The 23,961-nt window shown below is 39.4% G+C and overlaps 5 protein-coding genes across 5 annotated transcripts; 4 read left to right on the forward strand and 1 right to left on the reverse strand.

Moving 5' to 3' along the window:
- Nucleotides 1–1,306: 1,306 nt before the first annotated feature.
- On the reverse strand, nt 1,307–7,105 carry LOC113153384 (trypsin-like). Its single transcript, XM_026346984.1, has 5 exons — nt 7,030–7,105; nt 5,462–5,621; nt 4,059–4,200; nt 2,872–3,138; nt 1,307–1,486 (listed from the first exon to the last, which is right to left on the reverse strand). The coding sequence occupies exons 1-5, from the start codon at nt 7,091–7,093 to the stop codon at nt 1,307–1,309; spliced, it is 813 nt and encodes a 270-aa protein (XP_026202769.1). The 5' UTR covers nt 7,094–7,105.
- Nucleotides 7,106–10,017: 2,912 nt separating this feature from the next.
- On the forward strand, nt 10,018–11,792 carry LOC113154519 (trypsin-like). The gene is made up of 5 exons (XM_026348770.1): nt 10,018–10,078; nt 10,266–10,416; nt 10,560–10,701; nt 10,972–11,229; nt 11,509–11,792. Exons 1-5 carry the CDS (start codon nt 10,018–10,020, stop codon nt 11,656–11,658), a joined length of 762 nt encoding a protein of 253 aa, XP_026204555.1. The 3' UTR covers nt 11,659–11,792.
- A 583-nt stretch (nt 11,793–12,375) lies between these two features.
- Nucleotides 12,376–14,073, forward strand: LOC113155142 (cytidine deaminase-like). The gene is made up of 4 exons (XM_026349667.1): nt 12,376–12,674; nt 13,167–13,278; nt 13,620–13,677; nt 13,969–14,073. Exons 1-4 carry the CDS (start codon nt 12,503–12,505, stop codon nt 14,071–14,073), a joined length of 447 nt encoding a protein of 148 aa, XP_026205452.1. The 5' UTR covers nt 12,376–12,502.
- A 2,123-nt stretch (nt 14,074–16,196) lies between these two features.
- On the forward strand, nt 16,197–17,740 carry LOC113153389 (trypsin I-P1-like). The gene is made up of 3 exons (XM_026346995.1): nt 16,197–16,252; nt 16,581–16,800; nt 17,088–17,740. The coding sequence occupies exons 1-3, from the start codon at nt 16,197–16,199 to the stop codon at nt 17,235–17,237; spliced, it is 426 nt and encodes a 141-aa protein (XP_026202780.1). The 3' UTR covers nt 17,238–17,740.
- A 178-nt stretch (nt 17,741–17,918) lies between these two features.
- LOC113155141 (cytidine deaminase-like) lies at nt 17,919–20,645 on the forward strand. Its single transcript, XM_026349666.1, has 4 exons — nt 17,919–18,247; nt 18,965–19,076; nt 19,423–19,480; nt 19,742–20,645. Exons 1-4 carry the CDS (start codon nt 18,073–18,075, stop codon nt 19,859–19,861), a joined length of 465 nt encoding a protein of 154 aa, XP_026205451.1. The 5' UTR covers nt 17,919–18,072; the 3' UTR covers nt 19,862–20,645.
- Nucleotides 20,646–23,961: the final 3,316 nt, after the last annotated feature.

Genomic DNA, 23,961 nt, shown 5'->3' on the forward strand with positions numbered 1-23,961 from the left:
GTTACAAATAGCACAGATTTGTTGTTATTTTATATCACATTACATTACGTTGCATATTTGACTTTTCTACCAATGAACAGACGCTGTAATTATTTATAATACAAAGTTGTTTAATCTCCTAAATACATATTTTTCAAATGTGCCTCCTTTCTTTAATTTTGTGACACAGTCTGGCACCCACACTAAAATATTTCTAGACCATGAGCAGAGGAAGCTGTTTACTTATCCAGAGCTTTGGTACAGATGCTGCTGGTTACTGGTTACAGGGTGAAGCCTGACGTCCATTCACCTGTCTGTCATGTTGTTTGTCCTGATAGGCAAAGTTCAGAGGTTAGTTTTTCTTCTTTGTCTAATTTTTGTCATGTCTTACTGTCAAACTGACAGATTTATTACAGCACAGGAGAGGTTTAAAGAGTAGGACATTACAGACAATGAAGCAAAAGGTGATATCCGAGCCTGCAGCAGAACTAACTTTAATCTGCCGTCAGCTATTCACAAAAGAGGTGCAGTTATGACACACCTGCTCCCTGTGGACCTCCTGAAGCTATGACTTTACCTGTGGCTCACAGGTTCATCAGATTTGCTTTCTATCTACTATTGATGTTTAACCTCATAAGTAGGTCCAAACTTTACCTTGTTGAACTTTTGACCACGGTGTGCATAAGTGACAATGATTGGATATTCTGTGAACTGACTTGGTGATGATCTTTGCCTTATGAAGACATTTGATACATTGCAGGATTCGATAGTTTGAGAGTTTTCTGTTTTCAGTGTGCAGACACACACGGTTTTGCTTTGTAAATGACTTGGTAATGCAAAGTACATGGCGAAACATATTTAAAATTGCAGTTGCAGCTCCTATTTCAAATCTTAAAGATTCCTTCATGACATTAAATGTTCTTGAGGAAAAGCTAAACAATCAAAAGCAGTTCATAACAAAGTAATTGTTTCAATTACAAATTTATTAAGAGTATAATAGTCAAAAACACATCATCATAAGACAAACCCCCCAACCATACATCTCCAGCTAGTACAAAACATTGTTGCAAAGCCTTTATAAAGACAACATCATATGCCATGGCCTCCCTACAGTTTTAGAAATGTAAAGGTTTTACTGATATTGTAGGTGGGCTGGGTTGGTTCCTAAATAACTTTAAAACAGAGAGTACCTGTCTGATAATGAGGCCGCCAGAGGCAGTGACATCTTTTAAACCATTATTTAAAAATGACTTTTAATATAAAAAAACAACATTGTTTACCTTTGGAAATCTATCTATCTATTGTAACTGTCTCCTGTATGTATGTATCACTTTTTCCAGTGTTTGGTGCATCGTAGGTAGGACCTATAGATGGTATGATCTATCCATCGGCGGAATTTGGACACGGCCGTGTAGACTCCCGGAAACCTGGCGTCTCCACAGCCGTTGCCCCAGGAGACAACTCCATAGACACGACCTCCACACACCAGGGGCCCACCAGAGTCTCCCTACAAAGAAAAGACCACGCCCCCTATCAGTTACCATGTCACAGTGTGCGTCAGAGAGAGCATATTAGATAAAATCATGATGTTTGCTCAGACTAAATGTGTTGGAGAGACATCCTGATGATCATCACTTCAACATAGTCAAAAAACTTTGGTAAGCCATCAAATGTTACGAATTCAATCTGCATAATGTAGATTGACTGCTTCAGAGAGGATTCACTTCTTGTACATTTTGTGCGTTGTGAATTTGTCTCAAAAGCGAGGTGGTGACATAATTTTGTGTGCCACTGTGCACATACATATTGCCATCAGGACACCCTCAGGATGTCTCTATTTTTGAAGCAATGTGAGGACTTCTTTACTTCATGTATGTAGCATGTATGGAGAGTATGAAAGAATCAGATTGCTGACCGTTAAACTAAATAACTTTATTTATTTTTATAGCTTTATGCCATGAACGTAGCATGTGACGACGTCACAGCAAAAGCATTAAAAGGATTCATACACCGTCACACCAGATGATTCTTCCTCCTCTGTTTTGCCAGTGAAAATACCAGGTGTGAACTGAGTGAGATTCGTGGCCAAACGTACATCAACAATACATGTTGAAACATTTCTGTACATTTACTGTAATGCTCTGTTTCCCCCTTTGTTTTACAGTATTGCTCAGCCGTGTTGAATGAACGTGTTTCTGGAAATTAAAATGATTTCCACACATTACTGCAAATGTAAGTGCTCCATTGTCCTGCTGACAAAACAGCTCAACATTTTGAAAACCTTGAGTCACACAAAGCTAATGGAACATTTCATTTTGACAGGGTGGACTTATTCATTGACTTTTCAAACATGAGCTAAAGGTTTTGGGGGAGATTTATCCTGTGTTTTGACAACTACATATTAAGCTTCGAGACTGCTAATGATGTTTTAATAAAGCTATTGAGAAACAGCGCCTATATCAGACGTGGCATTTCATGTAATCTTCTCTTCTTTCAAGGTACGTGTTGTGTCGACTGTACCTCAAAATCACAGCAGGATTTTCACTCCTGCTGCTATTTCGGGGTTGCTTTTCTATCTCTTCAGCAACTAGTATAACTAATAACGTTCCTAAGGGTGCTCTGCCACGTCTGCTTAATAAAAGCTTGTAGCTGAATCAACACTGACATGATGAACCGTATCTTATACTGTCATGGGGATGAACGTTATTGTTTTGTTTTAATGTGAGCTGATAAAAAGACAATGACCCTTTGCTATTTGATATAGAATGGGAACCAAGGTTGGCACCTTGGTGAATTTAGCATTTCAAAAATGCATTTATTGGCTTTTCAAAGACCAAATCATTATGTTTATCTCATTTTTGAAATGACATATAATAACATTTTCCTGTGTACCTTGCATGCATCCTTTCCTCCAGTCCTGTAACCAGCGCAGATCATGTTTGAAGTGATGTTACCGTTAAAGGACTCGCTGCTGTTACACCTTGCAGTTGAAACAATGGGAACTGTAACCGTCCTCAGGGTAAAGGGTGGCTGGCCTCCACCCAGACTGTTGTAGCCCCACCCAGACACCCGACACACCCGACCTTCAACCACACCTGTCCCCTGCCTGGGAAGAGGCGCCAGTGACACGTGTTTGTTCAGCACCATGGGGGCTCGCAACTGACAAGAAAATCAGGACAGTTCCTGAGTGAGCATGTGGTAATATGAACATCTTACCATGATCATCTTGTTCAGCATTATCAAAATAAACAAAAATATCTATTTAAGCTGCACTAATAATTACTCTATTAACAATGGAGTCACTCAGGGTGGTGAGTGGAGTGACTATTATCCGACTCTGTAGTCCCCTTTAGCTTTACAAAGTGTTTAATTGTCTTTGAGGGCATTGTTCCAGGCCCATATCTGAGCTGTTTCTAACCTAAATGCCAGCTGCAAAGGTGTGATAACGTCACTCCACACTTCCTGCTCCGAACCAGAAGGCATCACGACAAGTTAGTTAGAAACCAACTGGTGAACACAGTGGAACATTAGGTAGTGAAAGAGTTTGATAGTTCAATCAGGAGTAAAACAGAGCTCAAAGAAGACGTAACGTTCAGTTTCATTGCTCAGGCAACCAGAGACACAATCCCAAATGCCTGTTAATGTTGCTCCATTTCTGCTGAATGGGCTAAATGAGTTAATAGGCAACTGTCTGCTAACACATTTACCATCAACTTTATAAGGTGATAACATGTCAACATTGTGAGTAGAGCGTTTTCCACCAATACAAATGTTAACAAATGTAAGGCAGCTTTAAATTTCATCATAGAATCAAAACAAAAGATGCAGTCATCAAGTAAATTTAACATACATTTGATTATGTTGTTTGTCTTACAGACATTAATAGGAGGTTATTGATTAGTGGATCACTTTTGGTTTGAACATAAAGGGCATCAATCAAGTCACAAAAAATGTTATCTAGCATTTACAGGCACTAATTATTATTTTTTTTATAACTATCTTTGAAATTCTAGCTTCATCATTGTGAAACATCAGTAACATCGGTGTGTGGCTAAATGTCAGCACTCTTTCTGCAGTACCTTGATGAGCATGATGTCTGCGTTATTGGTGCTCCGGTTGTAGAGAGGATGGGTGACCAGTCTGTGGGGTTTAGCATACTGCTCTGTACCCTCAAAGGTGTTTACAGTATAGTCACCAGCCACTATCATCATGTGTTCTGTCCTAAAAAACAAGCATTTCAATGCTAAATCACTTTTATCTACAAACATAGTACAAAATGAATCATGCTCTTGAGGTTTGATCATTACTGACAAATTGCATATTAAGGAAAAAAGAGGAAAACATATAGGTCTATTTTCAGCAAACAACTTGTGACAATCATGAATTATTATTTAGCTTCTGATTGTGTAATTTTTGACTATTTTGTTGAATCAAATAGTATGTCACTAGACAAGGAAGTTGGCAGTGATGTTGAAATTAGGATTATATCACAATTTAGGACCTATATCCACAGTTACAGTGCACACATGAGTTGACCGTAACTGCCATGAAGCCTCAAATGTTTGTCTGCCAGGGAACAATAGCCCACTGTCTGCAGACAGGGCTGGGTCAGTAACAGAAATTTCCTGGCCAATTTCCTGGATACAGACAAGATCACTCTCTCTCTCTCTCTCTCTGTCACTCACACACACACACACACACACACACACACACACACACACACACACACACACACACACACACACACACACACACACACACTAATGATGTGCCAAGGTCAGCTGACTCGTCCGCACCTGTGTGCTGTTTGACTACCCAGTCGCCCGTACACCGGTTTACCTTGCATCTTGATCAAGCTGCATCGTTTTGACATTACACATCCTGTAGCAGAGTGGATGTTTGCTTTTAGACATCTGTTGGGACCATCTGCCCACAGTTTAAAATCATGCCAAGTTAGCTTCTACACAGTGACTTCTACAAACAAATCCACTAATTGCAGAAGAAGTGTTTCAGAAACAGTACAGTGGTCTTTACCTTTGAAAGGTCAGCACAGTGAGGTCACATTTTATATTTATGAAGGAAGCACTATTTAAAATAATCTATTCAGGAGACAGGGACTTGAGTCTTGTCTGCTGGACCTTTTCCAGTAAATCCAAAGGTTGTCGACAACCTAGTGGTGGCTAATAGGCACACAGGAGCTCTGAACTAATGCGAGCAAAGAACAACACTAAAATGCTGTGCAATGTTTTCCCACATTATCTCAGTGTGTTGAGCCCTAAAACAAAGCTGATAGGAATGTAATTAGCTTTTCAGGTATTTGGTCAAACCAAAGTACTGGACATATAAAATGATGCGTGGTGTGGCTAATGATATTAAAACATAAAGAACTTTCCAATGTGGAAATCATGAAAATATGTGTTTCCACCAAGTAACAGCAAAAATGATCAAAAGCTTACTGGTGACAACTATTTAGTGTTCTTACCCAATGTTACAGTGTGCTGCGGTCAGCACCCAGTACCTATGAACCAATGATCCACCACAGAAGTGTTGGCCCCTTGTGCTCTGCAGTGACACAATGTATTTGATGGAGTTTGGTGCAGCAGCGTAACCGCCTACTATACGGCCCTGCATTAGCACATGGCCTGTATTGAATCAAAAACATTGACAAGACAAATGAAAATGAGCTGTGGCAGAATGATTCATTATTTGATATGGCTTAATATGTAATATTTATTCCTCTGTGAGGACTCTCAGTCATCCAGGTTATAGGATATCTAGAAATACTGGTACTAGATCAAGGGCAACTGGCTTTGGTAAATGTTCTAGTCTCTAATCTGAAATGCTTGAGTGCGTGGAGACTGACAGTCACTGTGAGTCAGTACCTACAAAGATGATTGAAAGACGACATTCAAAAGAAGATGACACGTCACAGTCCCCAAAACTAGCATTCCCCTACTTAAATATGTCATGTTCATATCAAATAACTTAAATAAAGTTTATTCCATGCTTTAATTTAAACATTAATCTAGACATTGAAAAAAGCAAACATCTAATCTCCCCTCCTTAAACCCACTGGTCTACCAATTGTTTTTTTTTCTGTCACCTGTGACAAAAGTGCACAATAAATGTGATCCAAATATAATCTGACTCTCTAGCATCATCACCTAATTCTTGGCCCTGAAACATCAGAGTAGGGGCTCTCTCTGCCTGCCTCATGCAACAGCTTGACTACTACTACTGCTACTACACTGGCTTTACCAGATGGGAACATGATGGGAACAGTTGTGACTATGTGCTGAAAATATTTATATTTACACTGTCATCCACAGTGCTTTCCTAGGACTGTGGATGAGAGTGTCAATCTGTGACGATCAGTGCTGAGAGGTTATCGCAAACTGACTGGTCCTGTAAAGTAGCTATTTAAATGAATAGTTTGACATTCTGGGAAATTGACCTACACACTTTCTTGCTGATTCACCTCTATGGTAAATATAGAGCTGCAGCCGCTTAGCTTAGCACAAACACTGGAAACAAGATAAAATAGGCGTATCTGCATGGGTAGAGGTAGTAAAATCCACCAGCACCTCTAAAATTAATTAATTACAGTGTTAGATCTCATTTGATTACTCCATACAAAAAGTCAAACAACAACATGCTGTTTAATGGAGAGTTGTGTGCTGGACCGTTTCTTAGCTGGGACCAGTTGCCAGGCAACCAGTTAAGACCGAGGAGGTTACTGCTCCCAACTAAGAAACTGTCTGGCAAAAAAAAAAAAAAACCACTATAAAAGCAAGTTAAAGAAGTGCAAGTTAACGGATTTGGCACAGAATGAACTATTTGAAAATGATAAGCTTAGCAGGTATTTGGAGATTTTAAAAAATGGTATCGACCCCATACAACTCTCAGTACGTGATCTGTAATAAAAATCGAACCATTCCTATATTAAATTAAGAAAGTTTAAAACAATAGATACGCTTGAGAAATAGTAACATTGTTGGTTCACAAAGCGTCATGAGGCGTGTTCACCAGAACATAAAAACATATACTCACTGTTCACTGTCACAAGATCCAGCAGGACAACACATAAACATGAGCACATGAGCATGTTCATCATGGCTGTTGAGGTTTTGGCCTGTTATCTTACACCATACCAGCATCTGAACCACTGCAGCCGGGCAACCAGTGTCCTCTACCCTTGTCTGCCAGCCCAGCCTGAGCATCCGCTCTTTTCTGGAAACAGGAGTCATCGTCACATCAACCTTTATCCTCAAGTTTCCTCTGGAAAAAAAAAAAAAAAAAAAAAAGGTTCATCATCGTTCATCATGCAGCAGCCGGACCCAACACTGCAGCACTGATTGAGAAGGAAAGACAGGAGAGGGAGAGCCACAAAGTTCACCTTCAAAACCTGCCCCACACCCCTCTGCTATTCCTGCACTATCACAACTCTTTCTCTTGACCCTCCTGACTTGTCGAAAGGCCTTACATTGTTGCCATGGCAACACGCGGTACTGTGCCGAGCAAGTTCATCTATACTGTATCAGCACCCTCCGTCTGTGTCATCATGCAGGCTTATCCGTGCTGAAATGTTTCAATGGCCTACTGTGTGTGTGTGTGTGTTAGTGCATAGCTTTGTTTTGTAGCTGAGGGGAGATTCACGTCTGAGTCAAGGCAACTACGAGGCACTCTACACAGCTCAGAAGTGTTCCTCTGTATGAGTATGAGTCACCAGTCATCATCAAATCTGTGTCGGCCATGATAATGAGTCATTATCATCAACCTGATCATCATCACTATCCTCCTCATCATCAGCCTTCTGGCAAGTCAGCATCATCCACAGCATGGGAGGAGAATCTCGCCTGACCTCCTCTTGTCCCACATTTAGAGTGAGCTGAATAATTGATGCTTCGCTGAGTAGAACGGGAGAGACGGCTTTGTGTGGCCTCCCACTCTCAGGTGTTTCCTGGACCAACACTAACCTGAATTCACAGACCTTCACCTTACACAAGTAATTTTTCTATTTCATAATTTCAGACAAAGAAAAAATGACTCAAGCAAACATGAAGTTGGCCTTTATGACATGAGAAACAATAAAAGGGTCAATTAACCAAGTTACAATAAATGTATTTTTTCCACATACCTTTACCTGTGGTAAATACTGTATCTGTTCTCATAGATTTGATGTGAATTTTACAGGACATGTCTGTCAGCACACTAATACAACGCAGGTGAATTGGATTTCATTATATGGCAATGAAACACAACATCAAAAACATAACTTCATGCACACAACTAAGAACAATTGGTTTTGGTAAATACGTGTATTCACTTTCTTGACAAGAAAATCAACGTGACTTTCATCTATTTTTTATCCTGTGATTCACGGCCTACGAATAGCAACAGCATGTAACGATGTAAAGATACACGAACATTGTATGTAGAAATAGATATTGACCTGGAGAGATGATGTGGATGTCAAAGCAATTCATAATGTAGCTTTACTATTTTTTTTTTTCCAAAAACAATTTACCTTAGCAAAATGAAAGTGATATAAACCAACTTGTTTATCTCTCTGCGAGATGAAACCATTGGACAAAAATAAATATGTTCAGTAATTTTATGTGTACTGCACATTTAGTCCTTTGGCAGACACCGTTATGCAAAAAGTCACTAGGAACAATGTGGGGTTGTCTTGCCTAAGGGCACTTTGACGTGTGGAAGGGAGGGGCCAAGAATTGAACCACCTGCCCTGCAGTTAGTAGACAAGCTGCTCTATTTATGGAGCCACATCCACAACATACGTCTACATGTGATAAACAAGTTTCCGTGAAAATGACTACTTTTCAGTGACATATTCTGCTTCTGAAGCTTTGTGCATGGCATGTGCTTCACGCTTGCTCTGTTTCACACACGTACACACACAAAGGCATCCTGTTTGTCACCTCAGCTTTGCACCTGAGGGAGAGTGGAGCACGCTATCGCCTTTCACCCTCACAGATGGAATGACACCTTGGGGATGGTACACTGTATAGAGGCTATGAGTTACAAACCAAACACCCCCTCTGTGTGTGGGAACTCAGAATGGAAAAACTACCTGCTGGGAATCTAAATGAGAGTGACATCTGGGAGGATGGGAAATGTTAGGAAAGGATAGGAAGGACACTATGATCTGAATATGAGCAGCACTGATTTAGTAGCTTTCATATTTAAAAAGATTGTTCTCTGTTGCCTTTTTGTCCGCTTGAGAGTTAGTATATGAAGTATACAGTACATACGTGTACAATAAATACACTGCTGCTCTTACTGTCACGTTAATTTAACAGGATTTCTGACAAAAAAAAGGTTTTTCCTTGTTCAAGAGTAAATGCTCTCTTTGCTATGTCTTAGTTGATACTTTGTCCAACCCTCTCTAACACCATTGGGTGCATCAAACAACGTGTCTGGAGATTATATGCTATCATTTCTCTGGCTTGTTGGGTTTCGGCGCTGTTAAGCTTCACTTTGTCTCCACCACTGGACAAAAGGCTGAATCTGTGAGAACAAAGCCCTTAGAAAGAAAGATGCAATGAAAGACGAAAGCTGTATTTTTTTGTTGTTGTTGTTTTTTTTTTCCTGTACTAGGTCAGACTCTTTGCTTTCTATGTGTGAGAGAGATACTTAGATATTTGGCACACAATGGCCGGGAAGGGGTAGAGTTACATTATAAAACAGGGCCGAGAGTTTCCATGTTTTACTGTATGTTCCGGTATGAGAGCAGTGTGTGAGAGTGTGTGTGCCAAAGTGTGGATGCAGGACTTTGACTGTTTTCTTACTTGAATCTTGATAAGGTGAGAGAAGGACTTTAGTTAGATTATGTATTATTTTTGATGCGCTGCCATGAATTCATAGCACCAGTTGGTTGGGTGATGGGGGACTTTTTGTGTATGAGTAAAAAATAAAAGCCAGGCACTTTTTTTCTAATTCAGTCAAAGTCTTTTCTCTCATTCCACTAACAGAAAAGTGACATTTTGCCAATGTGTACCTTTTTTAGTAGCCACTAAGATGAACTTGATTCCATCCTGTCACCTCTTATTGCTTCGTCTTCTTGTTATAAACTTAACAGGTGAGGAACAATGGCATCTGAGAATACATTCACACAGTGTGTTTTTAACTTTCAGACCTTTCATCACACAGGATTAACTTTAAAAGCTATAAGCTAATATTATTTTACTGAACAGAGCAATATTGCATTTATGAATAAAGTACAATTTATAACTGTCTGTGCATCTAACCCCCTGCTTTGTTTTAAGGTGTATACGGGGCGAGAATCATCGGGGGTGCAGAGGTTTACCCCTACTCCATCAAGTATCAAGCTTCCATCTTGTACTTGGGCAGCCACTTTTGCGGAGGCACCCTTGTACATCCGCAGTGGGTGGCGTCTGCTTCCCACTGCTGGAGACCGTAAGTTACTGCAGTTAATAATCAGCAACAGCTTCTGTGTGACTTTGAAGAAAAGGGTGAATTTTCTGATCACTAGTTGATGAAGAAGCATTTTATAAATCTCGCCCGCTGCCTTTGCTTGCCTTCTTCTCACGCTCTTGTAGCAATTACCTGATCCAGGTGGTCCTGAGTGAACACAACATCAACAAGGTGGAGGGCTTTGAGCAGGTGTTCAATGTCTCTGTAATCATAAGGCACTACCAGTTCCAGTCCTGGACCTTTGACAATGACATCATGCTGCTTAAAGTAAGACAAAGAGTTTTATGTTTTAATGCAGATTATGATTTTATACAAACACTTTTAATTTGGTGTGTATTTAAACTGATTAAGGATTCCAGACATTGAAGAGTCAGTGACCTGAAACTCAAACCAGGGGTAAATGAAAGTGAAAATAAGATTAAAATAAGCATTAGAATGAATGTAAACTGTGTTGGTTATACCATATTTACATTACTAATGTAGCATGCTACCTCATATCATGTCAACTAACTGACCGATATACTCTCTCTGGGTCAGTTGGACCGTCCAGCTACGATCAACGACAGGGTTGGGCCAGTCTCTTTACCAGACCCCAATGCGCCCCCCTTGGCTGACCTTGCCCGGTGCACAGTCAGTGGATGGGGTGTGACCTCGCTTACCAGCTACAGCCTGTCACCTGTACTAAGGTCTGTGGATGTGGACATCTTCTCCAACTGCTGGTACTACTACTACTTCAAGATCACAGATAACATGATCTGTGCAGGCTCGCTGTTTGGTGGGAAAGACTCTTGTCAGGTGAGCTGCAACATCCAATGTAATATTTTAAGGCACAAATTAAAGGTGATATTGATCAAGTGCTGCTATGATGGGATGTCACATTAGGGTAGAGGTTGCCTCAGATCTACACTCAATAGAAACTGTGATAATTCTGTTATATTTATTGTTATTATTATTGTTGTTGTTGTATTTGAAATTTAGATTTTTCATCTCAAGCCCAAATTCTACTTTAAAATATATCACACTTCCCAAATGAAACCTCTAAAAACACTGAACTGTTGATTTTTCCATCCTCAGGGAGACTCAGGAGGACCTCTTGTCTGTAATGGTAAATTTGAAGGCATTGTATCTTGGGGCATTGGTTGTGCTTATGCTTACTACCCTGGTGTCTACACCAGAGTCAGAAACTACGTTGGATGGATGAGCTGGGTCATCCAGAACAGCTAATCACACTCTTAGTAATAAGCTCACCTAAGACTAGTGTGAGGTACGGGTCTTAATGGACCCCAAAGACCACAATGGATATTTGTGTTGTCTTGCATGCAGTACAGTGCTTTAAAATAAACATCAAAGTACTTGCTTTGAAAAAAAACAAAACAACGCAAAACAAACATCCCATTAACATGTAATGGTCATCAAAGCACACATAGGTAAAAATACACACTTTTCCACCTACCTTTTGAATATCACCTGAGAAGGAAGACTTGGGTTGTTAGAAAAAAATAAACCTCTTACCTCTAACGTCTTACGTATATGCAACTAAATGCACTTTGTATTTTATAGGTATGTTACTGTTTTTGTTTTGTAATGTTTTCCATAAATGATGTACAACCATCTAACAGATTTGGGACCAAATCCTTTTCAGGGATCATGTTGGTCTTTGAAACCTCAGTATCTCCGCAGACTCAGAGCTGGACTTAAAAATAAAGTTTCATATGTTCACAAAATGTCTCATCCGTTTTTGATAAACTAGCAAAAACAAACTTGAAGAAAGTTTGGTCACAGGCCATTTTAGTCAGAGAGGTGATAGCCCCGCCTTTGACAGGCCCCGCCTTTAACATCAGCATCATGACTGCACAACAACATGATGCTGATGTTACATGGCAACAAAGCCACCTCCCGTTGCCACGACAGAAAGTTGGCATCATACAGAGTGACTGGGTGTGACTGCACCCTCTTCCCCTTCCCTCAGTCTCATACTCATTTAAAGCTGTGTTAAAATAGACTCGTTCACTGAACCCCAACAGCATAAAAGAAACAACAACAATCTAACAACAACTAAAGTGCAAGAATGAGTCAAGTCAAAGCGAAAGAGACTGAAGATCATGGCTCCAAAAACTTGCCCCAGGAAATAGTTAAGCTGATCTCCCAGGCTCAAGAGGCAAAGAAGCAAGCCTACTGCCCTTACAGCAACTTCAGGGTGGGAGCTGCTCTCCTGACACAGGACAACCGCTTGTTTACAGGTAAATGTCAAACTTAGCATCTGGATTGTAGAATTTGAGTAAATATTTGCAATGAGGGTTAAACATTTAAATAGTACATCTGCTTTTCACTGGATACTCAGTTTCATACTCATTATACTGTATCGTGCAGTTTTGTATTATTTGAGTGCTTTACCGAAACGTATGTGTACTTCAATCTGAAAATAAATCAGAACTACAGTATTATGGAACACATGTTCTGATCATTCAGATGTATTTTTCACTAGATAATTTGCTTGATCGGCATATGATTTTTCTACATTGTGTTAATGATTACCTGTCAAGAGACGGTTCCAATGACTAGACACAACAAAAGCTACCAATAAATCTTACCATCTCACTTGGTAAAATCAAATTTTCCAAAATTGCCACGTTTTTATTTTCCTGTATGAAATAAGGCGACCTTTACTTATTGCACCACCTGCCTCAGTCACACTGTGTGTACTGACAGGGATAAATTTGTGACCCTGGCAGGTTGCAATGTGGAGAATGCATGCTACAACTTGGGTGTGTGTGCAGAAAGGAATGCCATGGCAAAGGCAGTGTCAGAGGGGTACAAAGAGTTCAAAGCCATTGCAATTGCCAGGTAACGTGCGTTTGGGATAACACATATATACATCAAAATTCAACGCTCCTTAATTATCAAAGCATGACTCAATTTATTGTTGCATTTTGCACATCATTAAGTAAAACATCCAAAGTTACATGTTTGAATGCAAGTCTGTCTTGCTGATCAGAGATCGACTCAGACTAGAAAGAACTGGATGAATCAAGCAGTGATGTCTACAATAGTTATCTGAGAAAACTGTAGCAATTGGCCTATGTGAATGAAATTTGAGTTGATTTTGGAAGCCAGTGGATCATTTTTGAAAGAACAACAAAACTGTTGTGTTTGTTACTTACATACATTTATCCTCATATATTCAGTGACCAGACGGACAGATTCATATCTCCGTGTGGTGGATGCCGGCAGTTCATGAGAGAGGTATTATCTGCTCACCCTGTTTTAGTGTGGTTTCAATGGGAGCATTTCATTTCCAGTCAGTGATGGGTCACATGTAGTGTCAAGTCCCCTGGTTATGCCATAGCAGTATATGTTGCCTAGGCACCTATAACAAGCCTGGGTAACATATAACAGGTGCTAGTTTCTTATTAACAAGGAGTCTGCTGCTTTGAATATGCTGTCAGTAAAATGACCCGAAGAAAGAAATGTGTTGGTTTATGTATGGATTAAGCTACTATCATAGACTTTTGTTTGTTCTCATTTCTCTCACAGTTTGGGTTAAATTGGGATGTGTACATGTCAAAGCCCAATGGCTCGTGTCTGAAGATGACTGTGGAAGAGCTGCTGCCACTTTCCTTTGGCCCTGACGATTTGTAATCTACTACACAGGAAACACATCCTGAAACTGTATTCATGTTTAGGGGTTATATTTATGGGAAATATTTATTCTTATATTATGTGTTAATTGTGAATGTGTCACATATTTAAATTGACTTGATATATGTACTGTAAAAGCTAATTAGCGAGAAAATCCAATAGATTAACTTGCTGAAGGATGTTTTATTGTAGATATTTATTAGTCTAAAGAAGAAAACGAATAAAAATTGCATAAATATCAGGTCAAATGAATCCACACATTTTAATTAATAAATAAACTGTTTAATATTTAAACTGTTAAAAAGTGTTGTCCTTTAATGAGTTACACTTATTTTCTTATAGGTAGTTACAGACAAAAATTAAGCCCAAATAAAGTTACAGTGTACTGTAGATATTGTTTCTTTAGCAGCAAATGATTAAAGGGGAAAGACAGAAGGGGGAACATTTAAGTTGCCAACACAAATTCACCTTCACAAAAATTTCCCTGATTCAAACAGATGACAACTTAAAAAAGTAGACAAAACACAAAGCAAAAGGCAGACTTCTTTTACTGCCTCTGTACCATTTAAACAAAAAATGTATTTAGTTTAGTCTTTCAGATTCAACCTTAGCTTGTAGCATATTCTTGTTAAATCCATAAACAAAAGAGCAGCAGGAAACAGCACCTGGACAAAACAGAATCGGGATGTGTTTAATAATTTACCATCTATCATCTCCGCACACTCAGAGCTGGACTTAAAAATAAAGTTTCATATTTTCACTAAATGTCTCATATGTTTTTGATAAACTAGCAAAAACAAATTTGAAGAATGTTTGGTCACAGGCCATTTTAGTCAGAGAGGGGATAGCCCCGCCTTTGTCAGGTCCCGCCTTTAACATCAGCATCATGACTGCATAATATTTACATAGCAACAAAGCCACCTCCCACTGCCACGACAGCATGACGGGGTGTGACTGCACATTCTTCCCCTTCCCTCAGTCTCATACTCATTTAAAGCTGTGTTAAAATAGACTCGTTCACTGAACCTGAACAGCAAAAACAAAAAACAACAACAATCTAACAACAACTAAAGTGCAAGAGTGAGTCAAGTCAAAGGGAAAGAGACTGAGGATCATGGCTCCAAACACTTGCCCCAGGAAATAGTTAAGCTGATCTCCCAGGCTCAAGAGGCAAAGAAGCAAGCTTACTGCTCTTACAGCAACTTCAGGGTGGGAGCTGCTCTCCTGACACAGGACAACCATGTGTTTACAGGTAAATGTCAAACTTAGCATCTGGATTGTAGGATTGGAGTAAATATTTGCTATGGGGGTTAAACATTTAAATAGTACATTTACTATTACTTTTTACTGGATTCTTGAGTATTGTACTGTATAGTGCATTTTCATATTATTTGAGTGCTTTACCCAAATGTACGTGTACATTCTTTGGCTGATGTTAAAGTTTACTGTATTTCAATCTGGAGGGATAACGAAATCACAGTATTATGTAACTCGTGTTTTGATCATTCAGATTTGTTTTTCTTTAATAAAAGTCAAAGTTTATGACGCTAGATAGTTAGCTTTATCAGCATATGATTTTTCTTTATTGTGTCAAGAGACGGTTCCAATGACTAAACACGGCAAGAAAAGGTTCAACTTTAATGTTTAACAAAAAGTTAAATGTCTGCCTAAATAGCTACCAATAAATCTTTATCAGCACTGTTGGTAAAATCCCATTTTCCAAAATTGCCACATTTTTATTTTCCTGTGTGAACCAAGATTACCTTTAGTCATTGCGCCACCCACTTCAGTCACACTGTATATATTGACTGAGATGTTAAATCATTGTCAACAGTAAGGCAAAGACACAACAGTCTGGTCCATGTTGCTGGACTGTACTAAGCTCAGAGGGTCACGTGTCCCTCAGCAGCAATCTAAGTGTCTGGCAGTGGTGTGGACAATAACAATTTGTCCAGGACAAACAAAATAAATAGACTGTGCCTTTCATGATTCCTTTTTGCAATTCCAGGTTTTTTTTATGTATATGCATATCCACTAAGGGATACATATATTTTTTGTCACTGGCAGGTTGCAATGTGGAGAATGCATTCTACAACTTGTGTGTGTGTGCGGAAAGGAATGCCATGGCAAAGGCAGTGTCAGAGGGGTACAAAGAGTTCAAAGCCATTGCAATCGCCAGGTAACGTGCGTTTGGGATGACAAATAATTACACACACAATAATCTGGAAAGTTGACTGCATATCCTGACACGTAAACATTCTTATTAACAAGGAGTCTGCTGCTTTGAATATGCTGTCAGTAAAATAAACTGCAGAAAGAAACTTGTTGGTATGTATGGATAAAGCAACTATGATGGACTTCTTTTGTTTGGCATCATTTCATTCACAGTTTGAGTTAAAATGGCAGGTGTACATGTCTAAGCCCAATGGCTCGTACCAGAACAAGACTGTGGACGAGCTGCTGCCAGTCTCCTTTGGCCCTGAAGATCTGTCTATGGCAGATGCTTAAGTGTCTTTAACAGACCCCAATGCACCCCCCTTGGCTGACCTTGCCCGGTGCACAGTCAGTGGATGGGGTGTGACCTCGCTTACCAGCTACAGCCTGTCACCTGTACTAAGGTCTGTGGATGTGGACATCCTCTCCAACTGTTGTTACTACTACTACTTCAAGATCACAGATAACATGATCTGTGCAGGCTCGCTGTTTGGTGGGAACAAATCTTGTCAGGTGAGCTGCAACGTCCAATACAATATTTTAAGGCACAAATTAAAGGTGATATTGATCAAGTGCTGCTATGATGGGATCACATGGGATCACATTAGGGTAGAGGTTGCCTCAGATCTACACTCAGTAGAAACTGTGATAATTCTGTTATATTTATTGTTATTATTATTGTTGTTGTTGTATTTGAAATTTAGATTTTTCATCTCAAGCCCAAATTCTACTTTAAAATGTATCACACTTCCCAAATGAGACCTCTAAAAACACTGAACTGTTGATTTTTCCATCCTCAGGGAGACTCAGGTGGACCTCTTGTCTGTAATGGTAAATTTGAAGGCATTGTATCTTGGGGCATTGGTTGTGCTTATGCTTACTACCCTGGTGTCTACACCAGAGTCAGAAACTACGTTGGATGGATGAGCTGGGTCATCCAGAACAGCTAATCACACTCTTAGTAATAAGCTCACCTAAGACTAGTGTAAGGTACGGATCTTAATGAACCCCAAAGACCACAATGGATATTTGTGTTGTCTTGCATGCAGTACAGTGCTTTAAAATAAACATCAAAGTACTTGCTAAAAAAAAAAAAAAGAAAGCAAAACATACATCCCATTACATTAACATGTAATGGTCATCAAAGCACACATAGGTAAAAATACACACTTTTCCACCTACCTTTTGAATATCACCTGAGAAGGAAGACTCGGGTTGTTAGAAAAAAATAAACCTCTTACCTCTAACGTCTTACGTATATGCAACTAAACGCACTTTGTATTTTATAGGTATGTTACTGTTTTTGTTTTGTAATGTTTTCCGTAAATGATGTACAACCATGTTACAGATTTGGGACCAAACCCTTTTCAGGGATCATGTTGGTCTTTAAAACCTCAGTATCTCCGCACACTCAGAGCTGGACTTAAAAATAAAGTTTCATATTTTCACAAAATGTCTCAAATGTTTTTGATAAACTAGCAAAAACAAACTCAATGAATGTTTGGTCACAGGCCATTTTAGTCAGAGGTGATAGTCCCGCCTTTGACAGGCTCCGCCTTTAACATCAGCATCATTTCTGCACAACAACATTTACATAGCAACAAAGCCACCTCCCATTGCCACGACAGCAAGTTGGCATCCTACCAAGTGACGGGGTGTGACTGCACCCTCTTCCCCTTCCCTCAGACTTATACTCATTTAAAGCTGTGTTAAAATAGACTCGTTCACGGAACCCCAACAGCATAAAAGAAACAACAACAATCTAACAACAACTAAAGTGCAAGAATGAGTCAAGTCAAAGCGAAAGGGACTGAGGATCATGGCTCCAAAAACTTGTGCCAGGAAACGATCGACAAGCTGATCTCCCAGTCTCAAGAGGCAAAGAAGCAAGCTTACTGCCCTTACAGCAACTTCAGGGTGGGAGCTGCTCTCCTGACACAGGACAACCGCGTGTTTACAGGTGAATGGGAAACTTAGCATCTGGATTGCAGGATTAGAGTAAATATTTGCAATATGGGTTAAACATTTAAATAGTACATTTACTAGTACTTTTTACTGGATACTCAATTATTATTCTGTATAGTGCATTTTCATATTATTTGAGTGCTTTACCCAAATGTACGTATACGTTCTTTGGCTGTAGTTAAGGTTTACTGTACTTCAATCTGGAGGGAAAACGAAACTACAGTATTATGTAACTTGTGTTTTGATCATTCAGATTTGTTTTTCATTCTTTCTAAACACAACAAGAAAAAGGTTCAACCTTAACGTTAAACAAAAAGTTAAATGTCTGCCTAAATAGCTACCAATAAATCTTTATCAGCACTGTTGGTAAAATCCCATTTTCCAAAATTGCCACATTTTCATTTTCCTGTGTGAACCAAGATGACCTTTAGTCATTGCGCCACCCGCCTCGGTCACACTGTATATATTGACTGAGATGTTAAATCATTGTCAACAGTAAGGAAAAGACACAACAGTCTGGTCAATGTTGCTGGACTGTACTAAGTTCAGAGGGTCACGTGTCCCTCAGCAGCAATCTAAGTGTCTGGCGGTGGTGTGGACAATAACAATTTGTCCAGGACACACAAAATAAATGATCCCTCTATGCAATTCCAGGTTTTTTTTATGTATATGCATATCCACTAAGGGATGAATATATTTGTGACCCTGGCAGGTTGCAATGTGGAGAATGCATGCTACAACTTGGGTGTGTGTGCGGAAAGGAATGCCATGGCAAAGGCAGTGTCAGAGGGGTACAAAAGTTTCAAAGCCATTGCAATCGCCAGGTAACTTGCATTTGGGATAACACAATTACACACACAATAATCTGGAAAGTTGACTGCATATCCTGACACGTAGACATCCTTGCTGTTTTGCATTGCGAAATAACCACTCCTTTATTTCCAAAGCATGACTCACGATGGCTTGGGATCAGAGATTGACTTAGACTAGAAAGAACTGGATGAATCAAGTAGTGATGTCTACATTAGTCATGTGAGGAAACAGTAGAAATTGGCCTGTGTGAATCAAATTTGAGTTGATTTTGATAGCCAGTAGATAATTTTTGAAAGACAACAGCAGAACCGTTTTGTCTGTTACTTACATACATTTATCCTCATATATTCGTTGCAGTGACATGACTGACCAATTCATCTCTCCGTGTGGTGGATGCCGGCAGTTCATGAGAGAGGTATTATCTGCTCACCCTGTTTTAGTGCGGTTTCATTGGAGCATTTCATTTCCAGTCGGTGATGGGTCACATGCAGTGTCAAGTTCCCTGTTTATGCCATAGCAGTATATGTTACCTAGGCACTTATAATAGCCTAGGCAACATATAACAGATGCTAGTTTCTTATTAACAAGAAGTCTGATGCTTTGAATATGCTGTATAATAACCATGGATTAAGCTACTATCATAGACTTCTTTTGTTTGTTCTCATTTCTCTCACAGTTTGGGTTAAAATGGCAGGTGTACATGACAAAGCCCAATGGCTCGTACCAGAACAAGACTGTGGACGAGCTGCTGCCAATCTCCTTTGGCCCTGAAGACCTGTCTATGGCAGATGCTTGAGTTTGTGGTGGTCAGTGTCTTCTTCTATGCTGTGGTCTGTTGGGGCCACAATACGAAGGTGGAGGAGCACACATACTAGGAGGTGTCTTAGACTATACAGCGAGCTGTGCGATTGAAATGCTTCAGAGTTGTAACAGAGAGGTGAGAATGGTATATGTCATACTCTCCAGATCTGCATTGGATTATTCATGTATATGTGAACAAAAATATAGACAGTATTAAGCACAATTAAACAACGCCACAGTTTCTTTCAGATAAACCAACTCGGGAGGGATCGGATCCCGACAGTAGTTATAGATAAAGAAAAAGAGTTACAGTGTACTGTAGATATTGTTTGTTTAGCAGCAAATTATTTTTAACCTTTATTTGTGAATTTAGGTCTACCTATTTCATGCAGTAACATTTACAATGGTTAAAGGGCTGAGATATAAGTAAAATATGGTAGGATTTAAGGTTTTCCCTGATTTAAACAACGGATGACAAGCCAAAGGCAGACTTCTTTACTGCATCTTTACCATTTACACAAAAATGTATTTAGAGTTTTTTCAGATTCAACTAAGCTTGTAGCATATTATTGTTAAATCCCTAAACAAAACAGCAGCAGGAAACAGCATCTAGACAAAACATAATCGTTCTACACTAATCATCTACACTATTATACTATTATTCTATAAAAATAGAAATGTAAATGGTATTGTGAGAATAAGTTGGTTGTTGTTCTTTACCATGCCATGCAAGTTGTGTTTGTCTTTACAAAATAATAAAAAAAAGATCTACAAATTCAGTGCTACAGTTTTTAGTTTGCAAGCCTTTATCCATATTAAATCGCTTCTAAAGGAAGTCCATATGGCAATCTGATCACTAGGAGCGGAATTCTCCTTCAGTGGGACATATCGAGAAAGGTAAAACTCATAATTGGGGTTTTCAACTATGAAGATGTGTGCAGGTTTAAAGCGGCAAACTTTAAGGGCTCTAGGTAATTTGAAATAAATCCAGAAAAACCCATTGCACGTATCCTTTGCTGAGAGACTCCAGCTAAATAATGAGAGGATATCATGACACCTTTTCTGTCAAATGTTTGATTGGTGGCCCTGATAACACAACCCGGCCTCTGGAAGTGACGTCACCACCTCGCCCCAGAACTGACTGTATAGTCCCACCCCATCCGGCCACCCCTGGATATGACATTTACATTTACGCGAGTCTACTCTGTGTCACTAAAAACTATTCCTTATGTTGTGGTCCACGCTGAAGTGCAGCAGCACTGTGGTGTCCCCAGCCTACCTCCACTCTCGAACTCTTATCGGGCATGTCCAGACATCAGCCAAAAGGACACGTCCGGATATCTCACAATTACACATGTTCTGGCATGTCTCCTTATCAGATATGTCCAGACAACAGCCAAGCGGACATCTCACCTTGAGTCCATAAGGGCCCCCCATAAACACAGGTCACATCAACAATTGAGTCTTTTAGAAAGCGCTTCGCGAGGACAGTCTTTTTAGCGCGAGGGCCGCAACACTGACTCTGAAAAGGTATGTTTGTTTATTGAATGTTAAAGTCAAACATGAAGTTTAATTAATGCAGCTTTAAGCTGATGAGTGTGCACCAACAAAATCCAGAAAAATCCAATGGTAAGTAACCATTAAGACTTGTATTCCCTTCAGTGTTCATGAGAATTGAATGTAATCCAGTCAAGTCACGTTTTCCAAATTCTACTCCTTGCCTCATCATTTTTAAAACCTGAGACCCGTCGATTGGAAAAACTTTCACGTCACGTAAGTCCTCCACCGTATTCTGACCATGTTAATTCCATATACAAAAAAAGGATGCATTCATCTTAACACCTCCTAAACTTTAATCCAATCGTCTACTCTAGGTTATACTGGTGTGTAGACTGACTTCCTTGTGAAAAAAATCCCACGTTGGGGAACTGACACAAGCCTGTCTCATGTATATTTCGTCATTATTTATGTTTCATTATTATTATTTGTGAAATTAGGCAAAATAATGGAGCTTAATGATCAGAGAGAATTTGTTTCCCAAGTTGTGAACGCTTTGTCACCACCCGCATCACCTCATTATGATAGCCCCAACCTCTCTCGCCAAACCGTGATAACAGTGATCATGTGATGGTTCATAGTCTGACCCAGTTAGATGCTCTCTTTACATCAACTAGCTGCGACCAGCTCTCATTCATCAGCCTCCACTCCTTGCTCAGAAAGGGCTTACCAGGGACTGATAGGTGAAATAAGAGCTCTAACCTATCAAATGCAAAACAACCCGGCTGCTCAACATAACCCGGCAAGACCTCATACACCCCCCTCCTCCATTCAACCATAGACAGATAATAGATCAGATATTGCATCTAACTGGGTGAGATTTTGAACCATCACACGATCGCTGTTATCAGGCGTCATGATATTCTCTTGAATGTACAAAGACAAAAGTCAACGGAGGTGAACTGCAGCTAGCTAACAACGTACACTCTATTGGTGTGTGTGAAGGTCGACTTTGTATGTGCTACAGCTCAGACTCATTTTAGACATTTTTTAAAAGTACAACAGTAGAAACTTCCTTGAAACCTTCTCCTTTTTGCTCCTTTTGTCTCTGTACAGATGACATGAGTTACACAGGTCAGACTTTACCTTTGCCTCATCTTGCATTTGTCTCATCACAAAAAACAAAAGGTGCGTTTTTATAGGTTTAGGGTAGCACACTAGTTCAAGCCAATGATTTTAGTCTGCTCCAAAGCGATAACAGATAAAAAAAGACAATTTGTAAACAGGTTGAAAAAAGAGACGTCAAACAGTAATTAGAGGAAAATTTGGTGTGGATCTTTTCTCGGTTGTGGTTCAGGTCTGAGTTGAGAACAACTGTAATGAGGCAAAACAGCTCTGGGATAAATAACATTTTTTGAATCTTGAAAGTGACATTTGCAACAAGTGCTGAGTCTGTATTCTACTGCAGAAGACACAAAAGAAGTGTTTTGGCAAGTGTTGTACACAGGAAACAAATCCTGAACCTGTATTAATGTTTAGGGGTCATATTTATGGTAAATATAATACATAAACTATTAAAAGCTGTTGTCCTTTAATGACTTACACTTATTTTGTTATAGGTAGTGTGGGACTATATAATAATACATTTTCTATATGAAAGCTTTTGTAGCTGCGTACGTGACTATTGAGACGACTGTTGACCATAACATGCTCAAAGGGAGTGAGCAGGGGTGTTAAAACAGTGTGTTGTTTTGCACAGAAGGGAAGTTGTGGTTGTCTGCTCTTTAACTGAAGTTTCGCTAAACATGCTGTGATGCGGTTCAAGTTTTGCACACATACTAGGAAGTGTCTTAGACTATATAGCAAGCTGTGCGAGTGAAATGCTTCAGAGTTGTGACAGAGAGGTGAGAAAGGTATATGTCACTCTCTCCAGATCTGCATTGGATTATTCATGTATATGTGAACAATCATCTTCATCATGGTCATTTGAAATAAGTAATAAATAATTGTACTCAAGTAAGAGTAGCTGTACTTCAAAAAAATATTACTCAAGTAGAGGTCAAAAGTAGTCATCCAAAATACTACTGAAGTCAGAGTAAAAAAGTATTCAGTGAAAAGACAACTCAAGTACTGAGAAACTGATTTATTTAGTTGTTTTCTTAGAAACAATGTAAACACTGCAGCCAGACATTTCAAATAATAAAATAAAATAAATGAAATAAATAGAAAAAAATGAGTAAAAACATATCATAATATAAAGCATACATTTTGATTTGAACAATTAAACTTTTCCAGTGTACATTAAGTTGCCCTCGAAATGGCACAGCAGGCGGAACAGCAAACAACAGAGGGCTCACTTTACAATAAACTGTGTCTGCGTGTTTGGCATTTTCACTCAGTGAAGTGACGGTTAAGCTTCAATAGTAAGTGGGTTTCAAGGTTCTTGGAGTGAAACTGTGGACATTTAGCAGTGAACAGGAGCCCTGCATCACTAAAAAGTCTCTTGCAGGCTGCAGATGTAGGAAGACCTGTGTTGACTTTGAGTAACAGCTTCTTGATCCGAGGAAAGGTATGCAATAGATCCATACCTGCAGTGGA

This window comes from Anabas testudineus, chromosome 5 (assembly GCF_900324465.2).
Source record: "Anabas testudineus chromosome 5, fAnaTes1.2, whole genome shotgun sequence".
Classification (NCBI taxonomy): Eukaryota; Metazoa; Chordata; class Actinopteri; order Anabantiformes; family Anabantidae; genus Anabas; species Anabas testudineus.

Bases quoted from the DNA above. Each gene is read 5' to 3' on its own strand.
- LOC113154519 (XM_026348770.1), top strand. From the start codon at position 10,018: ATGAACTTGATTCCATCCTGTCACCTCTTATTGCTTCGTCTTCTTGTT. The intron at 10,079-10,265 runs GTGAGGAACAAT...CTTTGTTTTAAG, and splicing joins TCTTGTTATAAACTTAACAG to GTGTATACGGGGCGAGAATC. The intron at 10,702-10,971 runs GTAAGACAAAGA...TCTCTGGGTCAG, and splicing joins ATGACATCATGCTGCTTAAA to TTGGACCGTCCAGCTACGAT.
- LOC113155141 (XM_026349666.1), top strand. From the start codon at position 18,073: ATGAGTCAAGTCAAAGCGAAAGGGACTGAGGATCATGGCTCCAAAAAC. The intron at 18,248-18,964 runs GTGAATGGGAAA...TGACCCTGGCAG, and splicing joins GGACAACCGCGTGTTTACAG to GTTGCAATGTGGAGAATGCA. The intron at 19,481-19,741 runs GTATTATCTGCT...TTTCTCTCACAG, and splicing joins GCCGGCAGTTCATGAGAGAG to TTTGGGTTAAAATGGCAGGT.
- LOC113155142 (XM_026349667.1), top strand. From the start codon at position 12,503: ATGAGTCAAGTCAAAGCGAAAGAGACTGAAGATCATGGCTCCAAAAAC. The intron at 12,675-13,166 runs GTAAATGTCAAA...TGACCCTGGCAG, and splicing joins GGACAACCGCTTGTTTACAG to GTTGCAATGTGGAGAATGCA. The intron at 13,279-13,619 runs GTAACGTGCGTT...TCATATATTCAG, and splicing joins AAAGCCATTGCAATTGCCAG to TGACCAGACGGACAGATTCA.
- LOC113153384 (XM_026346984.1), bottom strand. From the start codon at position 7,093: ATGATGAACATGCTCATGTGCTCATGTTTATGTGTTGTCCTGCTGGAT. The intron at 3,139-4,058 runs GTACTGCAGAAA...TTTTCTTGTCAG, and splicing joins CAGACATCATGCTCATCAAG to TTGCGAGCCCCCATGGTGCT. The intron at 1,487-2,871 runs GTACACAGGAAA...TTTTCTTTGTAG, and splicing joins GAGGAAAGGATGCATGCAAG to GGAGACTCTGGTGGGCCCCT.
- LOC113153389 (XM_026346995.1), top strand. From the start codon at position 16,197: ATGGCAAAGGCAGTGTCAGAGGGGTACAAAGAGTTCAAAGCCATTGCA. The intron at 16,253-16,580 runs GTAACGTGCGTT...GGCAGATGCTTA, and splicing joins AAAGCCATTGCAATCGCCAG to AGTGTCTTTAACAGACCCCA. The intron at 16,801-17,087 runs GTGAGCTGCAAC...TTCCATCCTCAG, and splicing joins GTGGGAACAAATCTTGTCAG to GGAGACTCAGGTGGACCTCT.